Below are 19317 nucleotides of genomic sequence, written 5' to 3' on the forward strand. Positions count from 1 at the left end.
TATTAGAAAGAAAAAAATAAAGTAAAAAAACAACAATAAAAAAATAAAAGAAAGGTAAAAAAGTGACAAATATTTTGGACGAAGAGATTCTTACTGAAAAGAAAACAATTAAGAAAAATAAAAAAATATATCATGATTATCGTTGAATTATAATATATATTATTTGAGTATGTCAAATGCTATTCCCGATATTATTGGTGTAATGTGTACATTGATTATGGTATACTACACAATGGTATACCACAATTAGTGTTGAATCATGTATACTTCGTTTGGGTATGTTAAATGATATATCCAATATTCTTGGTATATTACACATTGGTATATTATGATTAATGTTTAATTATGGTATTCTCAATATTTTTGGTATTCTACACATTGTTATATCGTGATTAGTGTTGAATCATGGCATACTTTGTTTGAGTATGTCAAATGATATATCTAATATTCTTGGTATACTATAATTACTATTAAATTATGATATACTTTATTTGAGTATGTTAAATGGTATTTCTAGTGTTCTTGGTATACTATACATTGGTATACTATGATTACTATTGAGTCATAATATTCCTAATATTTTTGATATACTACACATATTTGTACCATGATTAGTATTGAATCATGGTAAATGTTATTTGAGAATGTTAAATAATATACCCAATATTATTGGTATAATATATATCGGTATATCATGATTGGTGTTGAATCATAGTATACTCTGTTTGAGTATGTTTAATGGTATACCTAATATTATTGGTATACTATACATTAGTATACCATAATTACTGTTGAATCATGGTATCTTTTATTTTTGATATACAACATATCGGTATAACATGATTAGTCTAGTATAACAAATTCTATGACGATTTAACTGTAAAAAATAAAAAGGTGACAAATTTTTATTATAAATAAATCCATTTTTTCTTACAAAATTGAGAAAAATATCTACAAAAATAAAAATAAAAATAAAAATGAGTGACACGGTAACTCTCGGTAATTATAATCGATTAATAATTGTATAGAAAGATTCCCAATGCTAATTTTAGGACTCCATTATTTATTCAGAAAGAATAAAAATAAAATAAAACTGGAATAAAGTAATAAAAATATTGGCAGAGGAGTTTTATTTAAAAAACAAGTTAAAAACTAAGATAAAAAATAATAATAATAACAATTATAAGGGGTTGATAAAAAACGAAGAAATAACTGATTCTACTTGAAAGAATAGAATTAAGAAAAATAAAAAATATGGCAAAAAATATCAAAAACTAAGAAATAAATTATTGTAATTGAAAGAATAAAATTAGAAAAAATAAAGAAAAATAGCAAAAAAATAAAATAAAAAATAAAACGAAAATATATAGTGAAAAAAAGTGAGGGGTTATTAACTTATTATTAGAAATAACCAAAAAAAAAAAAAATCTACAAAAAGAGAAGAAAATGAAATAAGAAACTAGACAGGGTGCATATTTTTATTACAAAGAAGTAAAAAGATAATAAAATAGAAAAAATAAAAATTGAAAAAAGTGATAAGTATTTTGGAAGAAGATATTTTTTTAATAAAAAGAATAAAATTTTAAAAGAATGAAATACATCTAGAAATCATAACAAATTAACACAAGTAAAAATAAAGTGAAAAAGAGTGAGTGATTATTAATAGAAAGAACAAAAAATAACTACAATAAAAAAGTGAAAAAGAGTGCAATATTATAATTATAATAGAAAAAAAAAACAAAGTGAAAAAATAACAATAAAATAGGAAAAAAAATAAGAGAAAGTAAAAAAGACAAAAAAAGAGAGTGAATAAACAAAAAGAGGAGGAAAAGAAAGAAAAACGGGGAGGGCTTTAGTGGCGCTTTGACATAAGAAGGTAGGGGCATTCCGCGTAATATAATCTTCAAAAAGTACATATTTTGTCATTTAAAAAGAAATATTTTGGTTATAAATATTTTTAAAAGGGACTCGTTGTGTCTTTCTTCCGATCTTTATTCACGCGCCTTAGTTCAATAAATCAAACAGAAGTTTGACTTTCCGGACACTCTCTCTAAAACCCAGGGCCACTGAATTGCAGTATAACTGAATTGCAGTATCTTGGCTGAATTGAAACGGTATTCCAATCACAAATCATAATCACTGAATTGCAGTATCTTGGCTATCAGTGATAACACTTACGCAGCTCTCTCAGTTTTTCATCATGAAGTTTGAAGTATTCATTTTCGCTCCATTTCTACTCGTGACCGACACCGGACGTTATCTTTACAATAAATCTTTAGGTATTTCTTCCTCTCCCTCTCTTGTTAATTTTATCAATTTTGTGAAGAAATGCGCTTGTATATTGTGTATTTTAAGTTCAATTGCTTCTATCGACGAGTTTCACTTCTTTTCTCTGTTTTTTCTTGAATGCAAATCTTGTTGAATATGTAGACTCTTGGAACATTTGAATGTATTTCTCTTCTACTTCGTCACAATTTCACGTTTTTATTTTTAATTTTATTTTCTTGAAATGGAAAAAAGGAGTAAATATACAGATTTCTTTGTCGCAAGTACTTTCCTAATGCCATTTCAGATTTTATCGCTTTTTCTCAGTGTTAAATCGCATAAGGGTTGGTCGATACTTTGAGACAAAGTCATCTAAAAATGTAGGCATATATTTTTTGATTTCTTGCAGATGTCGGACAGATACTGCAGGAAGCCCAGCACCGCTGGTTTCGGCCGGATGAAATCTGTGAAATCTTGCGCAATCATCAAAAGTTCGGCTTGACTCCACAGCCTCCCCTCAGACCTCCAGGTTGATGATTATACGTCCCTCTATCTTCATGCGTTAACTTTTTTTTTAGATGTCAGGAAATCAATAATTTGACATGCTTATCGTCCTGAAACAAACTGCAGTTTATACTGAAAGTAGTATTTCGGAAATTGGGAGATGCTCAGTGATAGTGTGGGTGTTCTTTTGTATTCATTCAAACTAATGTAGCTTCTGGTTTTCAGGCGGTTCCTTGTATCTATTTGATCGGAAAGTACTACCATATTTCTGTGAAGATGGTCACCAGTGGAGAAAGGAGGAGGACGGTAAAGCTGTGAAAGAAATACATGAAAAATTGAAGGTGTTCTGTTCATTCTGTTGTCCTTAAGCTCACTTGGTCAATATCACTGTCCAATGTTATCATTGCTTAGCCTTGATGTTTTCCCTTTTATCTTGTTCTTGTTGTTAGCAAAGACAACATGTATCGCATTGTTGAATTTAGTATCTATTGGGTACACTTGCACCTAACAAATGGATATGATTGCCCTTTTCAATCTGTAGTGAAAGCAGGAGATTGGTAATAAGGAGGTCATAAGCTTATGATTTTATCACTTGGAAAGAATTATTTGCCCACAGAATTAGAAACTTTACTTTTTTCACTCTGACAAGGTGATTTCTATGATTAAAAATTTCTGATATCTCTATTGCTTAACTGAAATATTAGCTACTTGATCAAAATTAGTGTGGCTTGGTGACTTCATTCATCTGAGAGCAATCCTTAGTAAATTAGGCAATCCTTTGATTATTTTTTTGGGGATGAAGTAATAGTTTATTGATATTGTGGAGAAATCCCGTATGTAGAAGAAGTATGCTAAAACGTATAAAACCTATACAAAAATATAGTTCTCTACAAAAGACAACCAGACATGTATACTAGAAGGGACCTCGTGGGTGCACCAAAAGTTAATAAAGAACAAAAGACACGGCCTATGCTGTGTGAAGTTGTATTCCACCTCTGGAACATAAAATTATCAAGCTGAATTTAAAAGGAAGACAAGAACCACCGGTGAAAGACCATGGTAAACTTCTGCTCCAAGTTGTAGTAATATTTAAATACTAAGGTTATCTTACGCTGGTTTTAATCGCCGATCAATAAATGTTTTACATTTTGGATGTACTGTTGACTAGATTTTGACCAAGCTATTGTGCATCTAGTAACTTTCTCTTCATTCAAAACATTAACTTTTTTTCTGATTGCAGGCAGGAAGCAATGATGTTCTTCACTGTTACTATGCCCATGGGGAGGACAACGAGAACTTTCAGAGGCGAAGTTATTGGATGCTTGAAGAGTGAGTCTCTCTGTTATTCGGTATTCTGTTAACTTGTTCTGTGCTGTTGCATTGAGGTCGAAGACGTGTGTGTGCTAGGGGAAAATAGTTATTGCAGAAGTAGAGTATGTAGTTTGTCAAGTACTGATCAGTTTAATTTGTTAGTATCATTTTATTTTCCTGGTGGCTCTTCTGCATCTTTTTTCACGTTTATCAGTTATCTGAATATTCCTTACTGTTCATTTTATTGTCAAGCTTCGAAACTTTTGATTAGACTTCGTGCTGTACATTAAAGCTAAAAGAATGAGAATGTATAGTCAATGTTGTTCAAGGGATTTTTAGAGGTTGGATATGTGGAGTCTCTTTTTGCTAGTTGTGGGACCATGTAACCCTTATTCAGGCATGCATTCCTATACATCTTTCTATTGGCTTTCCTTGCAAGAGACGTTGAAATTAAAAGCTGATAGGACTGATTGCACAAGGTGTGATTTCTTCTGAAGGGATATTGAAACGGTATGGAGGCTTTTGTTAGTTTGGGCTTGGGAAGTCTGGTGTTCCAAAACATTTCTTTGGTCGGAACACGGTCATTGGGGGCCTCTCTCACCCCATAGTTCTTTAAAAAACACGGCCATTGGTGGTTGCCTTGAGAGCCAGAATATTTTTTGATGCAAGTAATAGAAAATGGATTTGTTAGAATACTTTGGAGGAAGAATACATGATAACTTCACATATTGAAGTCATTGGAGGTTTACATCCCGGTAGGCTCCTTTTCCTTCCCCTAGTAAAAGAATAAGGGGATCTGGTTTTGGTTAAGTGAGCATAGTCTTTGATTTTGAGAGAGTTTCCTGCAAGGAATCATTACCATTTGTGGAATGTATATGGATAGATGTCCTTTTTACTCTTTTAAGTTCAATTGACACTACTTATTGTGATGTTTCAAGTAGTTAAGTGACCAGGTATAATCCACTCCACTGTCAGTATTTCGTTTCATTGTTGTATTTTTTTGCTTTAAGATCAATCTTGTTCGGCTTAGCTTGTGTGCACCTCGACTAATCCACCAGACAATCTATCCAGCCCACTAGTGCAGGGTGTCAAGATAGCCTTGTTCACCCCTGTTGGAGCAGATAGCTCACACCAAGTGTTGTAGCTGGAATTCAAAATTGCGATCTCCAAGTTGTTACTCCCATGCCTCAACCACTAGACTATCACCTTGTGGATGCTCTTTTTGTCTAGAGCTTTTAAGTGATTTTCCTCTGGCTTTCCTAGGTTGGACCGTTGGAGCGTAAGTACCTCCAAAATAAAACCATTTATGGTTGTCTTTGGGCCATTGAAGAAAAAAAAGCTCTTATTTCCTGCTGTAAATACACCAAATACAGTTCCAAAAGTAACTCCAAGACTCCTACTTCTTGCATTGCACATTCGATAATAAGAGGTGCCACTGTGTAGTTAAGAATTGTGCTCACTCTTTCAGATCTCTTTTGGGGTTGCTTATGCCTTGGAAGTTTTGGCTCTAGCAAAGAGAGAAATGTTCTATAGGGACTTATGAAAACAAATAAATAAATAAATTTCCTCTAGGGAAATGCTCCGTTACCAAGTTGTGCTACTATTGGCTTATTAGGAGGCGTGAGTTTTCCTCAGATAATTGTATCCTCCTTCATTTGAGGGACTTAGTACTCCTCTGTTCCGTTTTACTTTTTCCTCTGCCTTTCATAGGTTGAGGCGGAAGCACCTCCAAGATAAAACCAGTTATGGTGGTCTTTGGGTCATTGAAGAAAAAAAAATATATTTTTTTTTTTTTTTTGACCCATCGGCAAAATTAATTCGGGGCACTAGCCCAAATATGCAAAATATATACACTAATTATGTATACAATATGTATAATATATTTAATATATATAAAACATATACATTTGCCAGGTACTATATTTTAGAGCGGCTAAAAATGTAGTTATCCCAAAAAAAGGCGCTTATCACCTGCTGTAAATATACCAAATAAAGTTACAAAAGTAACTCCAAGAGTCCTACTTCTTGCGTTGCACATTCAACAGTAAGGGGTGCTACTGTATATTTAGTAATTTCCTCACTCTTTCAGATCTCTTTTGGGGTTGATTATGCCTTGGAAGTTTTGGCTCTAGCAAAGAGAGAATTGTTCTGTAGGGACTTACCAAAACAAATAAAATTTAAAATTCCTCTAGGTAAATACTCCATGACCAAGTTGTGGTACTATTGGCTTATTAGAAGGCTAGAGTTTTCCTCAGATAATTACATCCTCCTTCATTTGTGGGGCTTAGTACTCATCCATTCCGTTTTACTTGTCCCGTTTAGTAAAAATATTTGTTTCAAAATGTTTGCTGTTTCAGAAAAACAGGAGAGAATTGATTCTTTTTTTTTTGTCCAGTTTTATCCTTACTCTAATAAATTAGGAGAGAGATTAATGTGCTGAAAGGAAGTAGTAACAAATTGATATCGAAGAATACAAAAGAGGAAGTTAATGTTTTTCTTTAGGGCTGCGCAAAAGGCAAAAAGCAAGTAAAAGAGAATGGAGGGAGTATATTCTCTAGCTCACATTTTAGTGCAAGGGCTTTTAAAAACAATTCATGTGCTTCATAGATATAGACAATGATCATTCTTTATGGTTGAAATCCTATAGTTTCTAGAGAAAAAGACTGAAGGTGGAGATATAAAAAAGATATCCAATATTCTTAGTATTGATTTGGTCCTTTGTAGAATTTAACATCGCTATTGCTCTTGATTTGCTTTTACAGACCAATGGAGCACATCATCCTTGTGCATTATAGAGAAGTAAAAGAGGTATTTCCTCTTTTACTCATTAGTTTAATCATTTGGTGCTTTCTGTATGCTATTCTGGGATGAGTTGTTGTTTGTTAATTCTCTGATTCTGCACTTAATATCTATCTTCTGTTTTACATAGTCCCGCATCATATATCTCTACATGCATCTATCGGTGTTCTCTACTTTATAACTTTTAGAAGTGGTTTCTATGTGTTTTCTGGCAAAAGTGATGGATTCATTGTATTTACATGGTCCCACATCATATATCTCTACATGCATCTATCGGTGTTCTCTACTTTATAACTTTTAGAAGTGGTTTCTATGTGTTTTCTGGCAAAAGTGATGGATTCATTGTATTCTTGTTCTTAGACCCTGATTTGAGAAGCAAATTTCTAGGGTAGAGGAAAGGGAAATATGAGTTAAATGTCCACAATAACTCCAAGGAATATTAGAAGTACTCCTCAATTTCATATTATATGACTGTGTTTGACTAGAATGGGAGTTTCAGATGATAATTGACATGTGTATGATGCTAGGGGTAGTGGAAGAAATTATTAAAGTATGGTTGAAAAGTAAGTTTGATAGAGAAAATATCACATCAAAGTTCAAAAATTTGAGTATTTAAACAAATTGAATTTTTTAAAGTTGTGAAAATTGTGTAGAGTAATATTATTAATGGATCGTCTAACATTTTGAGGCTTCCTGGATAGAAAAAAAATGTCATATAACTAGAAACAAGATTTGTATGATCAGGAAAGGAGGATTTCATTCTCAGTAGACATCGTATTACTATTTTAAGGCGTGCACCCAATTTACTTGTATTGATCTGTATAGTTATTAGTCAGTCAATCTTAAAAACATCACAACGTGCTATTGAAGATCAGGAACAGTGGTCAATAACAGGAAATGTATTAGATTCATTACGCTATACAAGGGTCTTTTCTGGTCCTGCTCATATGTTGTAAAAGATCCTTTTGTTTGCACATGAAATAGGTTGATTGTGCTTAGCTAATCTAATAATTACCAGAATATTTTGTTCACTTAGTTGTTCCAAGGAAATATCTGCCGTTACTCCTGGAAACACAATGATATATGCCAAAGTTATTGCATAGAGTACAAAACTGATTTTTCTGCACGATTATAGTAACTGGGGAAAACTTATTCTGCAAGTCAATTCACCTGATTCTTATTGTTTCTGGGGATGAATACAGAAGGTATTGGGGGCATGTGTTGCAAACTGGCTTATTAGGAGATGGCTTGTGATCTTAGTCTCTGTCATGATAGGTTAACATATACTATTGAAATGTGCCGTGCAGGGCTACATAGTAGGCGCCTCCTGTCTGCAACCTGTACATCCAGGGCTACTGCTTGAAAATCCTCAAAGTAGTTCCGCGCCTTGCTTTGAGTCTGACCTAATAGTTCAGGAATCTCATACATCAACTCCAAGCTCAGTTGACTGGAAAGAATATGTGCTCTCCTCTGAACTTCATAGTGGTCATGCCAAAAGAAATGAAGCGGACCCCTTGCTAGTACCTGCAGGTGGTCATTTCCTGCCCAATACCTCTTCTTTCAGCACAGAAAAATAAACAGATAATTTTCTCTTTGATGCTTACCTTAATTCATAATGTTTGTATGAGGAAACTTGTCCAGTATTATAGCACTTCACAAAGTTGTTCTTATATAATACAAACTAAAATACCTTGCTTTGTCTTGTCAGGACTTGTGGAGTCCTCGAGGGACAGCTTTCAGCTCAATTCACGATTTAGCTCATTACTGTCTGGGGAGGTACTTGAGGTACTACATCCGTGCTATAGATATATGTCTGGCTATTACTTCTGGGGAAGTACTTGAGGTACTATATCTGTGCTATAGATGTATTCATGTAGTCACTGCTGTCCCTCTTTATTGTTTTCTTTCAAGGAGAGGGGCAGGGTGATGTTCAAGGTATTAAGGACAAGTGAAATGTTGGAATTGGTAAATTCTTGGTATATATCTTCAATGCAAACATGTTTAGTTGCGCTGAGCTTCTCTAATATGTATACAAGTTAGTAGAGAAATTTTCAGTATTTGGTCACTGGTTCATCTGTAAGACTAACATGACCAAACCTATTTTTAGTTTTTTTATCGCTTGCCATAGGCTGGTTCTGATAGCATACCCATAAAAGGTACTAGATTTTATATTTATAAAGTAGATATTATACAAAAGTATTTCTCAAAAAGATATTATACAAAAGTATTTGACATAGAGGTATCCTATCTTCGGTTGGCATATATTGATTTAGAATTATTCCTCTGATATAGGACACATTAATAATTGCTAATAACCTATTATGGGCCACATTAAGACTGAAATTATCTTCTATCTTTTGCTCATACGTTTGAACTGGAATGTTTAAAATAGTGGTTGCGCTTTTGGTTTTAGAATGTTGATATGCTATGTTAGTTATTATAAGCATGCCGTTTAATGCTACTACTGCTTTTGTTTATTGTAGGAGAATACCCATATAGCTCCACCTCAGATTCAGAACATTTCCATCTCTCAGACTGTTGTTAGTCCTGATACTGCAGTTCAAATCAGTTCCTTAGAAGGTGGAGTCAACAGTGATGAAGCTGGTAGCCTAAAGAAATTTGATAGCTATGTAAGATGGATGGATAGAGAGAAGAGTAGAGACTGTGACGAGTCATTGATGGCCACCAAGTCTGGCAACTATTGGAATACCCTTGATACTGATAATGAGGGAAAGAGCTGTAATTTGTCAATCCAAATGGAATATGAAAGAAAACGCACAGATACTCAACTTCCATTAGCTCCATTCGGACATTCAAGCTTTCAATACCCTTTCCTGTCAAAGGACATAATCACTGAGATCCTCATAAGGCTGCCCGTGAAACTAATTGTAAAATTCAGATGTGTTTCAAAATCATGGCGTGCATTAATTACTAGCCCTAAATTTGTCAAGGACCACCTCAGATTAGCCCTTAAAAACAAGGCCTACCACAAAGTAATGTGGTGTCATAGACCTCAGATAAAAATAGAGGAATGTTATCTCAGTTCTTTGTTTGACAATTCTACCACCTTCAGCGATGTCTCTGCATTGCATCCGCGCTTGGTATCAGATGGGTTGTACACGAGGGTCCCTGATTCTATAGTGGTGTTAGGTTCAGTTCATGGCTTGATCTGTCTTATAGGCTCAGTTGATGGCTGTATTTTTCAAGGTTATGACGACATAGATACAGAACGTTTAGTTGATATTGAGGATTTTAAAGAAGATCTATTTCTATGGAATCCATCAACTAGAAGGTACAAGAAATTGCCAGATCATAAACCTGATTATTGGTTTGACACTCGAGTTTATGGTTTAGGATATGATATGCTTCATGACGATTATAAGTTCTTGGGAACATTCCGTGGTTATCAAAGATTGCATTGCTGCAAGGTCCAATTGTATAGTCTCAAGAGTGATTCTTGGAAATCTCTTGATGATTTACCAAGTGCATTGAGTGGTGGGAATCTACAAGGGGTTTCAGGTACGTTTGTTGAGGGGAGTCTACATTGGCTGAGTTACACTACTGATGGTCCTGATAAGCGGTGGAACATCATTTCTTTTAATTTGGCTGATGAGAAATGGGGGACACTGGAGAAGCCCTGCTATGAAGAAGGAGAACTTGTGTTGTGGCTGGGGGTTATAGGAAGTGATCTATCTCTTTTTGTTGATTGTGAGGGAACTCACATTGATGTGTGGGTTATGCAGAAATATGCAGTACAAGGATCTTGGAATAAAAAGTTTATCATCAAGTATCCTGATGGTGTTGGTCTAACTGGTTTTGGTCCTCTATTCATGCTGCCATACTTTTTTTCGATAACAGATGAAATTTTGATGCTGTTTAATTCAACTGCCAACATATATAATACACGTGATGAAGTGTGGAGACCTAACCCATATGTTATCAACTGGCTTGATCACCCTACTGCATTCATATATGTTGAGAGCCTAGTATCTCCCTTTTCTGCCAAAGGGACTGAGGCTACAAGGAAAAACCTGCTGGATGTAGCTGCTGATCCAACTTTACCTCACACGATATCTGTTAAATGTCCTCAAAGTGACCATAAGAAGTAGTTCTCTTTCAGGTAGTTTTCACTTGTCTCCGGTTTTTATTTCCTAAAGTTGTCTGATTTTTTCCTTTTTTATCTTGTGAATTTTATCTGATCAATGGTCAATATGAATAGCTAAGGATTTTCCACTGTGACTTATGTTGCGTTTTAAGTAAAGATGGTCCTCCTACTGCTGTTAGAATATCATGTTATTAGGACATAATGGTTTTATTTTTAGCTGTTAGGTTGAGTTCCTATTGGCAGCCGTATTTTTTGTCTCTTTTAAAGTCATGAATAGTCCGCATTCTGCTAATACTTTCCGATCCCTTTATCCCTTGTAAGCATAGAAATGATGTGCATCTAATTAAAGATGGCCATTGTAATGCTATTGAGTAACATGTTATTTACAGCAGAATGGTTTTGTTTTTAGTGCTTTAAGTTGGCTTACAGCCTGCTTTAAATGAAATTTAACATGTCCAAAAGATATAAATACTTTGTGCTATCCTGTTCTTTGCATATCCCATTCTTTCAAATGCATATAAGTTTTTTGCTTCTCTATGGAGCTAAAGGCCTGTATTTTACACCTTCACATAGAAGTGTATCATGTCTTGTATGGTGTAAATATGGATAGGAGGTTCTATGCTATAGCACTAGTGGTTCTTCTTGCATAATTAGTTTCAATGGATTTAATGCAATTTAGGGTGTGCATTTTGAATAGAATGTTCTTTATTTGCTTATTATTGTTTCATATGGATCAGATACACCATTTATTCTGTGCCCAATTATGGTATTAACAGTACCGTAGTTATTGAAGTAGAACATAATGTTTTCCATAGCCCTACAAGTTCCAGACAGTTCTCAGTCAACATTTTACAGACCTTAACCAAGATGTTCTTTAGAATTAGTGGTTTTCTTGCTGCTTGTACAAGTTCATGTTAATTGCCCTGTTCTGCGTTGAGCAAAATTCCTATTTGAATCTTGTTATGCTAATTGGATTGCTTTTTCTTGTGCTCAATTTTGCAACAAATCAGAAAGATATTTCGCTGTATGTGAATTTAAGTTTTAGGGTCAAACCTAGACATCTCTAATTTAACATTTGATGGACCTCCTTTTTGCAGTTTGAGAAATAACTAAGACATTCCTCCTTGATGATAAAAGCTGATGGTGTCAAATTGTTAGTTATTTGTTTGATATCCTCCATATAAGGTTATATAATGACCCAAAAAAAATAGGAGAAAAACCGGCCTATGGGGCTGTGGGCTGTTGCTTTACAGAAACCATATCTCCTACTGCAAGTGTTCTTTCTGATGTGTGTCTATCAGCAAAGCTAGGGTAGGGAGAGGTAGATGGCATTATGCTCGTAGGGGAGTGAGGTGGGTGATGAATCTTCCTCCCTTTCTAGAAATATCTATAAATTTATTTAGCTCTGTGTTTTCTGTTGAATACACTAAAGTTGGAGGGCAAATGTATGGGAACTTTTTGTGCTTTTAATGTGCTAATAACAGAGGCTAACTGCAGGAGAAGGTAGAAGGTGATCTGATGAAATATCAAACTAGGGAGGGGGGATTCAATTTTTGTTAAAACTAGTGGGAAGGTCTAATTACTTGACCCTAAATTTTGCTACCATGGTTTGCCTAAAATATTTATTTAGGTGGTTCGGGTTGCAAGAAATATGAATCAACTTTGGATCTCTATTGGTACTTAATGTTCTACTGACTTCTGTGGCTTAAGTTTATTGCCTGGTCATACTGATAAAACTACCAGTATGAACAAATTTTACTGCGGTATGTTCATGATCAAATATGTTGACTTCTACAGCAGAGATATAGGACTCCGTTTTAATCAGGTAAATCGATGTGCTGCAATATTATCTGCTACCTTTCTGCATTTTTGACCATCCTCTGCTATCTGTGTTAGAACGCAATATCTTTTCAGCTTGTTTACATGTTTTGGAAGTTCACAGACTTTTTGAACGACATGCATGTTGCAGAATAAACAATCTTGTCCTTTCCTTGTAGGAACACATGCCATATTTTAGGTTACGGACAGCCAAGGAGATTTTAAGGTTGATAGCAGAGTAAAAGTCCCGAACATGCTCTGTACAGTGTTACATATCCTGTTTCAGCAAAGGAGTGAACTAAGTAGTTTGTTGGAAAGAAAATTGATGCATTTTGCTAACAATTTCTTTCAGGCCTGGTCTGATTTGTCTATTTGGTGGTTCCAAATCCTAGCAAGCTAGTTACTGTCAGATGACGACGTGATTTTGTAGTTGAGATTAAAAGTGCTTTAGTTTTTGTACTTTTATCATTAAAGAAAAGGCTGAGCATGCAACTCGTTTTAGGAGCACTAAAATGGATTTTTTTAATCGTGTCTTCCCATAGCATGCCATTCCAAAGGCCATAAATCTTGTTCCATGGATTGAAATATTGCACCCTAAAACTGAACCGCTCCACCAATAAAAATGTGAAAACCGTCTTTGAACTAAAGCAAATCAGCAATATTTTCATATTTCTTAAGAAAAGTTCCCATGTTATTGGTGGATCAGTTCTCTTTATTGAGCTTAATTCGTATATGCTTGATATGTTTAATACAGATACTTTTGAGAAACTTATGTCATGATGTGTAAGTGGATGATAAATACGAAAGTGTTTCACTCATTTTATTTTGTCAAATGTGTAATTCGCGAAATGATACAGGATCGATAAGATATAGATTCATCTCATATTTATCATTCTAATTCATTGATGTTACGTGTCTTATTCTTTCTGAGGGTTCACTCTCTCGGCCAAAATCTAACAAACCCGAATTAATCGACATACTTGCTAGTTATTTGAACTAAAATGATACCATCTTCTTCTCTTTTAGTAAAATCTTGAAAACTCATCATTTTCTAGTGAACAATTACTTATCTAGAACTGAAGGGAACTACATTAAGAATTTGCTAGCGAACAACTTATTCTAGGAGGAAACACTGTTGAATAATAATTAATGAAAGCGTCTCAACGGAGAACCAATTCAATGAGAGGTTAATAATTAAGTTCACAAAGAAAAGCAAAACATTTTCTAGCAATAAGCATATTTTCTAGCAATATGTGCTCCTCCACTAATCAAGGATTTCTAATTAGAGACGGAGATTTGTTAGGATTTGTCATGATTTTCTATCATGATTAGAATTACTTTTTTTGGGCGGAAAAAGTATACTTGGTGAAAAAAGTTCTTGGCGGAAAAGGTCTCCTACGTATTTAACCAATCCTTTTTTTAAGGAGAAGTTTACACTTTTATAAATTGAGTATTCTTCCTTTTCATAAAATCACACAATAACATCTATAATGTAGTCTTTAAGAGAGTCTTCGTTGCGAAAAATATTCTCTCGATAAGTTTCTCTCTCATTTTATATTAGTAGATTGATGTAGGTCACTTGACCAAACGATATTAAAATATTAGGATTCTTTTAGTATATTTTTTTTATTGTCTAGTTTATCGCGGTTCAAGGTTTGTATTGATAACTGTTAAAACAAGGACTACAACAATTTTAAAAAACAAAAACAAGCTTGCTTGGCTTAGAGGCACGTTGAGAAAACGTTTCTTGAAGATAGTTGGGGCCTCTTCCACGAGCAAACGGAAGAATAAATGACAACTATATCTCCCGGATTAAACTAAGCCACACAACAAGTAGCATTCAAGAATGTTGTTATTCTATTCTTGAATCTATGATTTCACAATTTGATCAATGTTTCTTATAATATTTTAAGGGAAAAGTAGTTTATGAATTGCTTGTATTTTTTCAAAGAAAATCAGCCATATTTATAGGCTAAAGACTCTTTAAAGACAAGTTTTTTCATTTAATAAAGATGTTAATATGTTCATGAATTTGGGAGATCAAGATGTATTTACTAAAATAAAAGGAACGTATGTCGTAAATCAAGAATGAATTTACATTCATTCACTTTAAAAAATAAAGAATCTTTTGATCAAATACATTAATTTATCAAATACGTTTTAAATTTATTAAAATATTTATTCCAACAATCCCCCACTTGTTTCAAGAAATTTTGAAAATTTTGAGACATTATTCTAGTAGCATGCATCAATAATGATGTCTTTTGGACTTGAACCATTAGCTAGTGAAGGCATACTAAATCATTGACTACTTGGTGAACGAATCTTGAACTAAGTAGTTCATCGTATGAAGTAGAAAATACCTTACGCACATTACTACTTTTCAGTGAAAATTAAAATTCTTTGATACCTTACGACCATGTGTCCTGAATCCTTTTATCTAAGTATTTTAAGATTTTCCTGTCATATTGAAGCGGCCTCCACTTCGCACTTAGAGCGGTGGATTCATCAAGAGTTACTTTGCATACTCAGACCAAATAGTTTATGAATTTTTTAAGAGAAATTAATTTCACGCTCCTTCACAACAAAGTATCGATAAATCTATCAAGAGTGTTCCTACACACCCCAGCCGAAATCGATCTTATAGATTTATTAAGAGAATAAAATCTCATCCTCCTCTACAGTAGGAATATGCACAACTATCATAAATTTTATGCGAATGAGAATTTTATTAATGACTATTGTAACATTACTTGTTTGTCCCTTTGAACCTAAGATGATATGATTAGGTAGGATTTCTATAAAGTACAATCAATTTACAATAGGTTTTATTCCCATCCCTTTACAAGTCTCTACCACCAACTCTTTGCCTAATCCTCTAGACAAAGGATCTGCTAAATTAAACCTGGACTTTACGTATTGAAGGGATATTATGCCATCCTCCAATAATCTTCTCACATGATTGTGTTTGAGTCGAACTTGTCTTGATTTGTCATTATAACAATCACTTGAATCCCGAAATAGAAGCTTTATTATCATAATAATAGTCAAAGGTGGCACTGGCTTACTCCATAGAGGAATATCTACTAGAATACTTCTAAGCCAGTCAGCTTCTTCTCCAGCAGAAGACATAGCTATAAATTCTGATTCCATTGTAAATGAGTAATACATGTCTGTTTTTTTTGATTTCCAAGAGATTACTGCTCCAACCAAAGTGAAAATCCAAGCAGTAATAGACTTAAAGTCATTCAAATCAAAATTCCAAGTAGCATCACTTAGCCTTCAAAAACTGCGGGAAAAGTAGAATAATGAAGGCCAATATTAATCGTAGTAGAATAATGAAGGCCAATATTAATCATACCCTTTAAGTACCTTAAAACACGAATTAAGGCATCCTAATGCTCAACTCCGGGGTTACTGGTGAACTTTCTCAAGGTTCCTACTGCATAACCAATATCTGGCCTAGTACAATACATTTCATATATTAGACTCCCAACAATCTGAGAATAAGTCAACTGATCAACACCATCGCTAGAGTTCCGCACTAGTTTGATGCTGGGATCAAATGGAGTAGGAGCAGGCTTATCGTCAAAATGACCAAATCTTTTTAGAACTTTCTCAATATAACTTGATTGAGTAAGAGTCAAGCCATTAGCTGATCTTATAATTTTAATGCCCAAAATCACATCATCTTCTCCGAGATCTTTTATTTCAAATTGAGAAGCAAAAAATGATTTAGTTTCCTTGAATCTTTCAATATCAGTTCCAAATATCAACATGTCGTCTACATATAGACAAATTAGAACACCAGAGTTTCCTTGAAATTTACTGAATATGTAAATATCACCATCATTAATTAAGTAACCATTAGAAATTATGTTTTTTTTCAAAATTTCTCATACCATTGCTTTGGAGCTTATTTTAATCCATAAAGAGATTTAAGAAGCTTACAAACTTTATGTTCCCGACGAGGATGCCAAATCCTTCTGGCTGTTTTATGTAAATTTCTTCATCTAAATCTCCATTCAGAAATGAAGTCTTCACATCTATTTGATAAATTATCAATTCATGAATTTCTGCTAAAGCAACTAAAAGTCGAATGGATGTGATCCGAGCTACTGGTGTAAAAGTATCGAAATAATCAATATCATTCATTTGAGTAAAACCTTTTGCCTCCAAACGCGCTTTGTACTTGTCTAAAGTACAATCAGGCTTCAATTTTTTCCTCAAAACCCATTTGCAACCAATATGTTTACACCCAGGAGGAAGATCTAATAAAATTCATGTGTTATTTGACATGATAGAATGCATTTCATCATCAATAGCTTCACGTATATAGCAACATCATGTAAAGATATTACTTCAGCATAATTTTCAGGATCTTTTTCTATCAAATAGACTTGAAAATTAGGTCCAATGTCTCTTGTTTTGATTGATCTTGAACTACATTTTAGTTGACTTTTTTTCAATGATTCAACTACTTTTCTTTTAAGAGAAAATATAAAAGAACCTGTATCTTGTTTTAGAGATCCTTCTTTCTTAGAAAAAATATGCTAAAAAAGTTAGCATGTACAGATTCAATAATTGTGTGAGGGTTTGGAGTTTCAATATTTAAGAATCTATAAGTATTACTGGTTAGAGAATAACCAATAAATACACAATCAATTCCTCTATATCCAACCATAGTCATATGTTGATATGGTAATTTAACATGAGCCAAATGACCCCATACTTTTAAATAATTAATATTTGGCTTTCGATTCTTCCAAAGTTCATAAGGAGATGTATCAAATTTCTTGGAAGGAATCCATTTTAAAATATGACAAGCTGAAAATAAAGCTTTAGTCCACAAATTTTTAGGTACACCAAATCTATAAAGCTTAGAATTAACCATTTCTATGAAAGTCTTATTTTTTCTTTCAGCTACACCATTTTGTTGTGGTGTATAGGACGTAATCAATTATTTCTTAATACCTTCTCTTTCACAAAAATCAATAAAATCTGAACCCAAGTACTCTCCACCCCTATTAGATCTAATTGATTTAATCTTCAAACTCAATTTATTCTCAACTTCTGCTTTATATGTTTTGAGAGTATCAAAGGCCTCATCTTTTATTCTTAACGGAAAGATATATGTATATCTTGAATAATTACCAATAAAAGTAATAAAATATCTCTCTATTGCGTGACAAACAACCCATCTCACAAATATCAGTGTGGATTAATTCTAAAAGTGTGGATTTTCTTTCAAATGTCTTATAAGGCTTTTTTGTTATCTTGCACTTACTACAAGTAAGACACTTAGCAATATGATCCTTTCCATAATTTTTAATTAATTCATGATTCACCATAAGTTGAATGGATCTAAAATTCACGTGACCTAGATGTTCATGTCATAAATCCAGAGACTCTACAATATAAATAATTTTTTTTTCATATCAATATTGAGTTTGAACATGCCATTTGTAGCATAGCCTTTTCCAACAAACATGCCATTCTTATATAACATAAATTTATCTGACTCAAAAATTATTTTAAAATCATGCTTCGAAAGAAGTGTACCTGACACTAAGTTTTTTCAAATATCATGAACATGCAATACGTCTTTCAATGTGACCATCTTTCCGGAAGTAAACTTCAACTCAACAGTTCCTTTTCCTACCACCTTAGCAGAGGACGAGTTTTTCATATAAATGACTTATCGTCTCCTACTAATTCATAAATCTTAAAGGTATTTCGATCACCTGATATATGACAAGTTGCAACGGTGTCTATCCATCATTCGACTTGATTTTCTGCTACAAATACTTCTGTGACCATTGCCACAAGTTCATCATTTCTATTATTGCTGACTTTTCCTTTTTTCTTTTTAGTTTTAAGAATTTTACAATCATGAGCGTAGTGACCAACTTTATGACAGTGATAACACTCACTTGACTTAGAATTAGTACTAGTATGTTTGAAATTTATATTTTCCTTTACATTTGCAAATTTCTTGTTATCTGGTTCCGTTTTGGTTGATTTCTCTTCAACCACATGAGCTTTCATGACAGGTTCCTTAAAAATGTTATTGTCACAATTTTTAATCTCTTTTTAAATTTGCAAATATTGCAACAATTGTTTAAGAGTCAAATCTTCCTTCTTATGTAAGAGTTTGCTTCTGTACTCTTTCCATGACAGAATAAGTTTTGAAATAATAGCACCAACATGAAAGTTTTCATCAAGATTAATCCAAGAAATAACAATTTTATTAGCTATATACTGGAATTCTTGCACCTGATCAGTGATTGACTTGTCATCAATCATATTGAATTTCGTATAATTTGAAACAAGAAACTTCTTTGAGCTCGCCTCTTCTTCCAAATAAATAGTTTGAAGATTATTCCGAAATTCTTTGACAGATTTGCACTTAGCAGAATATTGGTCATAATTTGTTGATCATTGCTCCAATAATATAATTATTGCATAACTAATCGTCATCTTGCCAACAATTTATTCTGTAATCAAAGTGCCTC

General features: G+C 33.5%; 1 protein-coding gene across 1 annotated transcript; it reads left to right on the top strand.

The window, feature by feature from the left end:
- Window positions 1-1967: 1967 nt before the first annotated feature.
- Window positions 1968-13334, top strand: LOC107794376 (uncharacterized). The gene is made up of 9 exons (XM_016616857.2): window positions 1968-2279; window positions 2675-2794; window positions 2995-3110; window positions 4010-4098; window positions 6843-6888; window positions 8187-8409; window positions 8588-8664; window positions 9363-10999; window positions 12982-13334. Exons 1-8 carry the CDS (start codon window positions 2201-2203, stop codon window positions 10986-10988), a joined length of 2376 nt encoding a protein of 791 aa, XP_016472343.1. The 5' UTR covers window positions 1968-2200; the 3' UTR covers window positions 10989-10999; window positions 12982-13334.
- The last annotated feature ends 5983 nt before the right edge of the window (window positions 13335-19317 follow it).

The sequence above is a fragment of the Nicotiana tabacum genome, chromosome 14 (assembly GCF_000715075.1).
Source record: "Nicotiana tabacum cultivar K326 chromosome 14, ASM71507v2, whole genome shotgun sequence".
NCBI classification, from domain to species: domain Eukaryota; kingdom Viridiplantae; phylum Streptophyta; class Magnoliopsida; order Solanales; family Solanaceae; genus Nicotiana; species Nicotiana tabacum.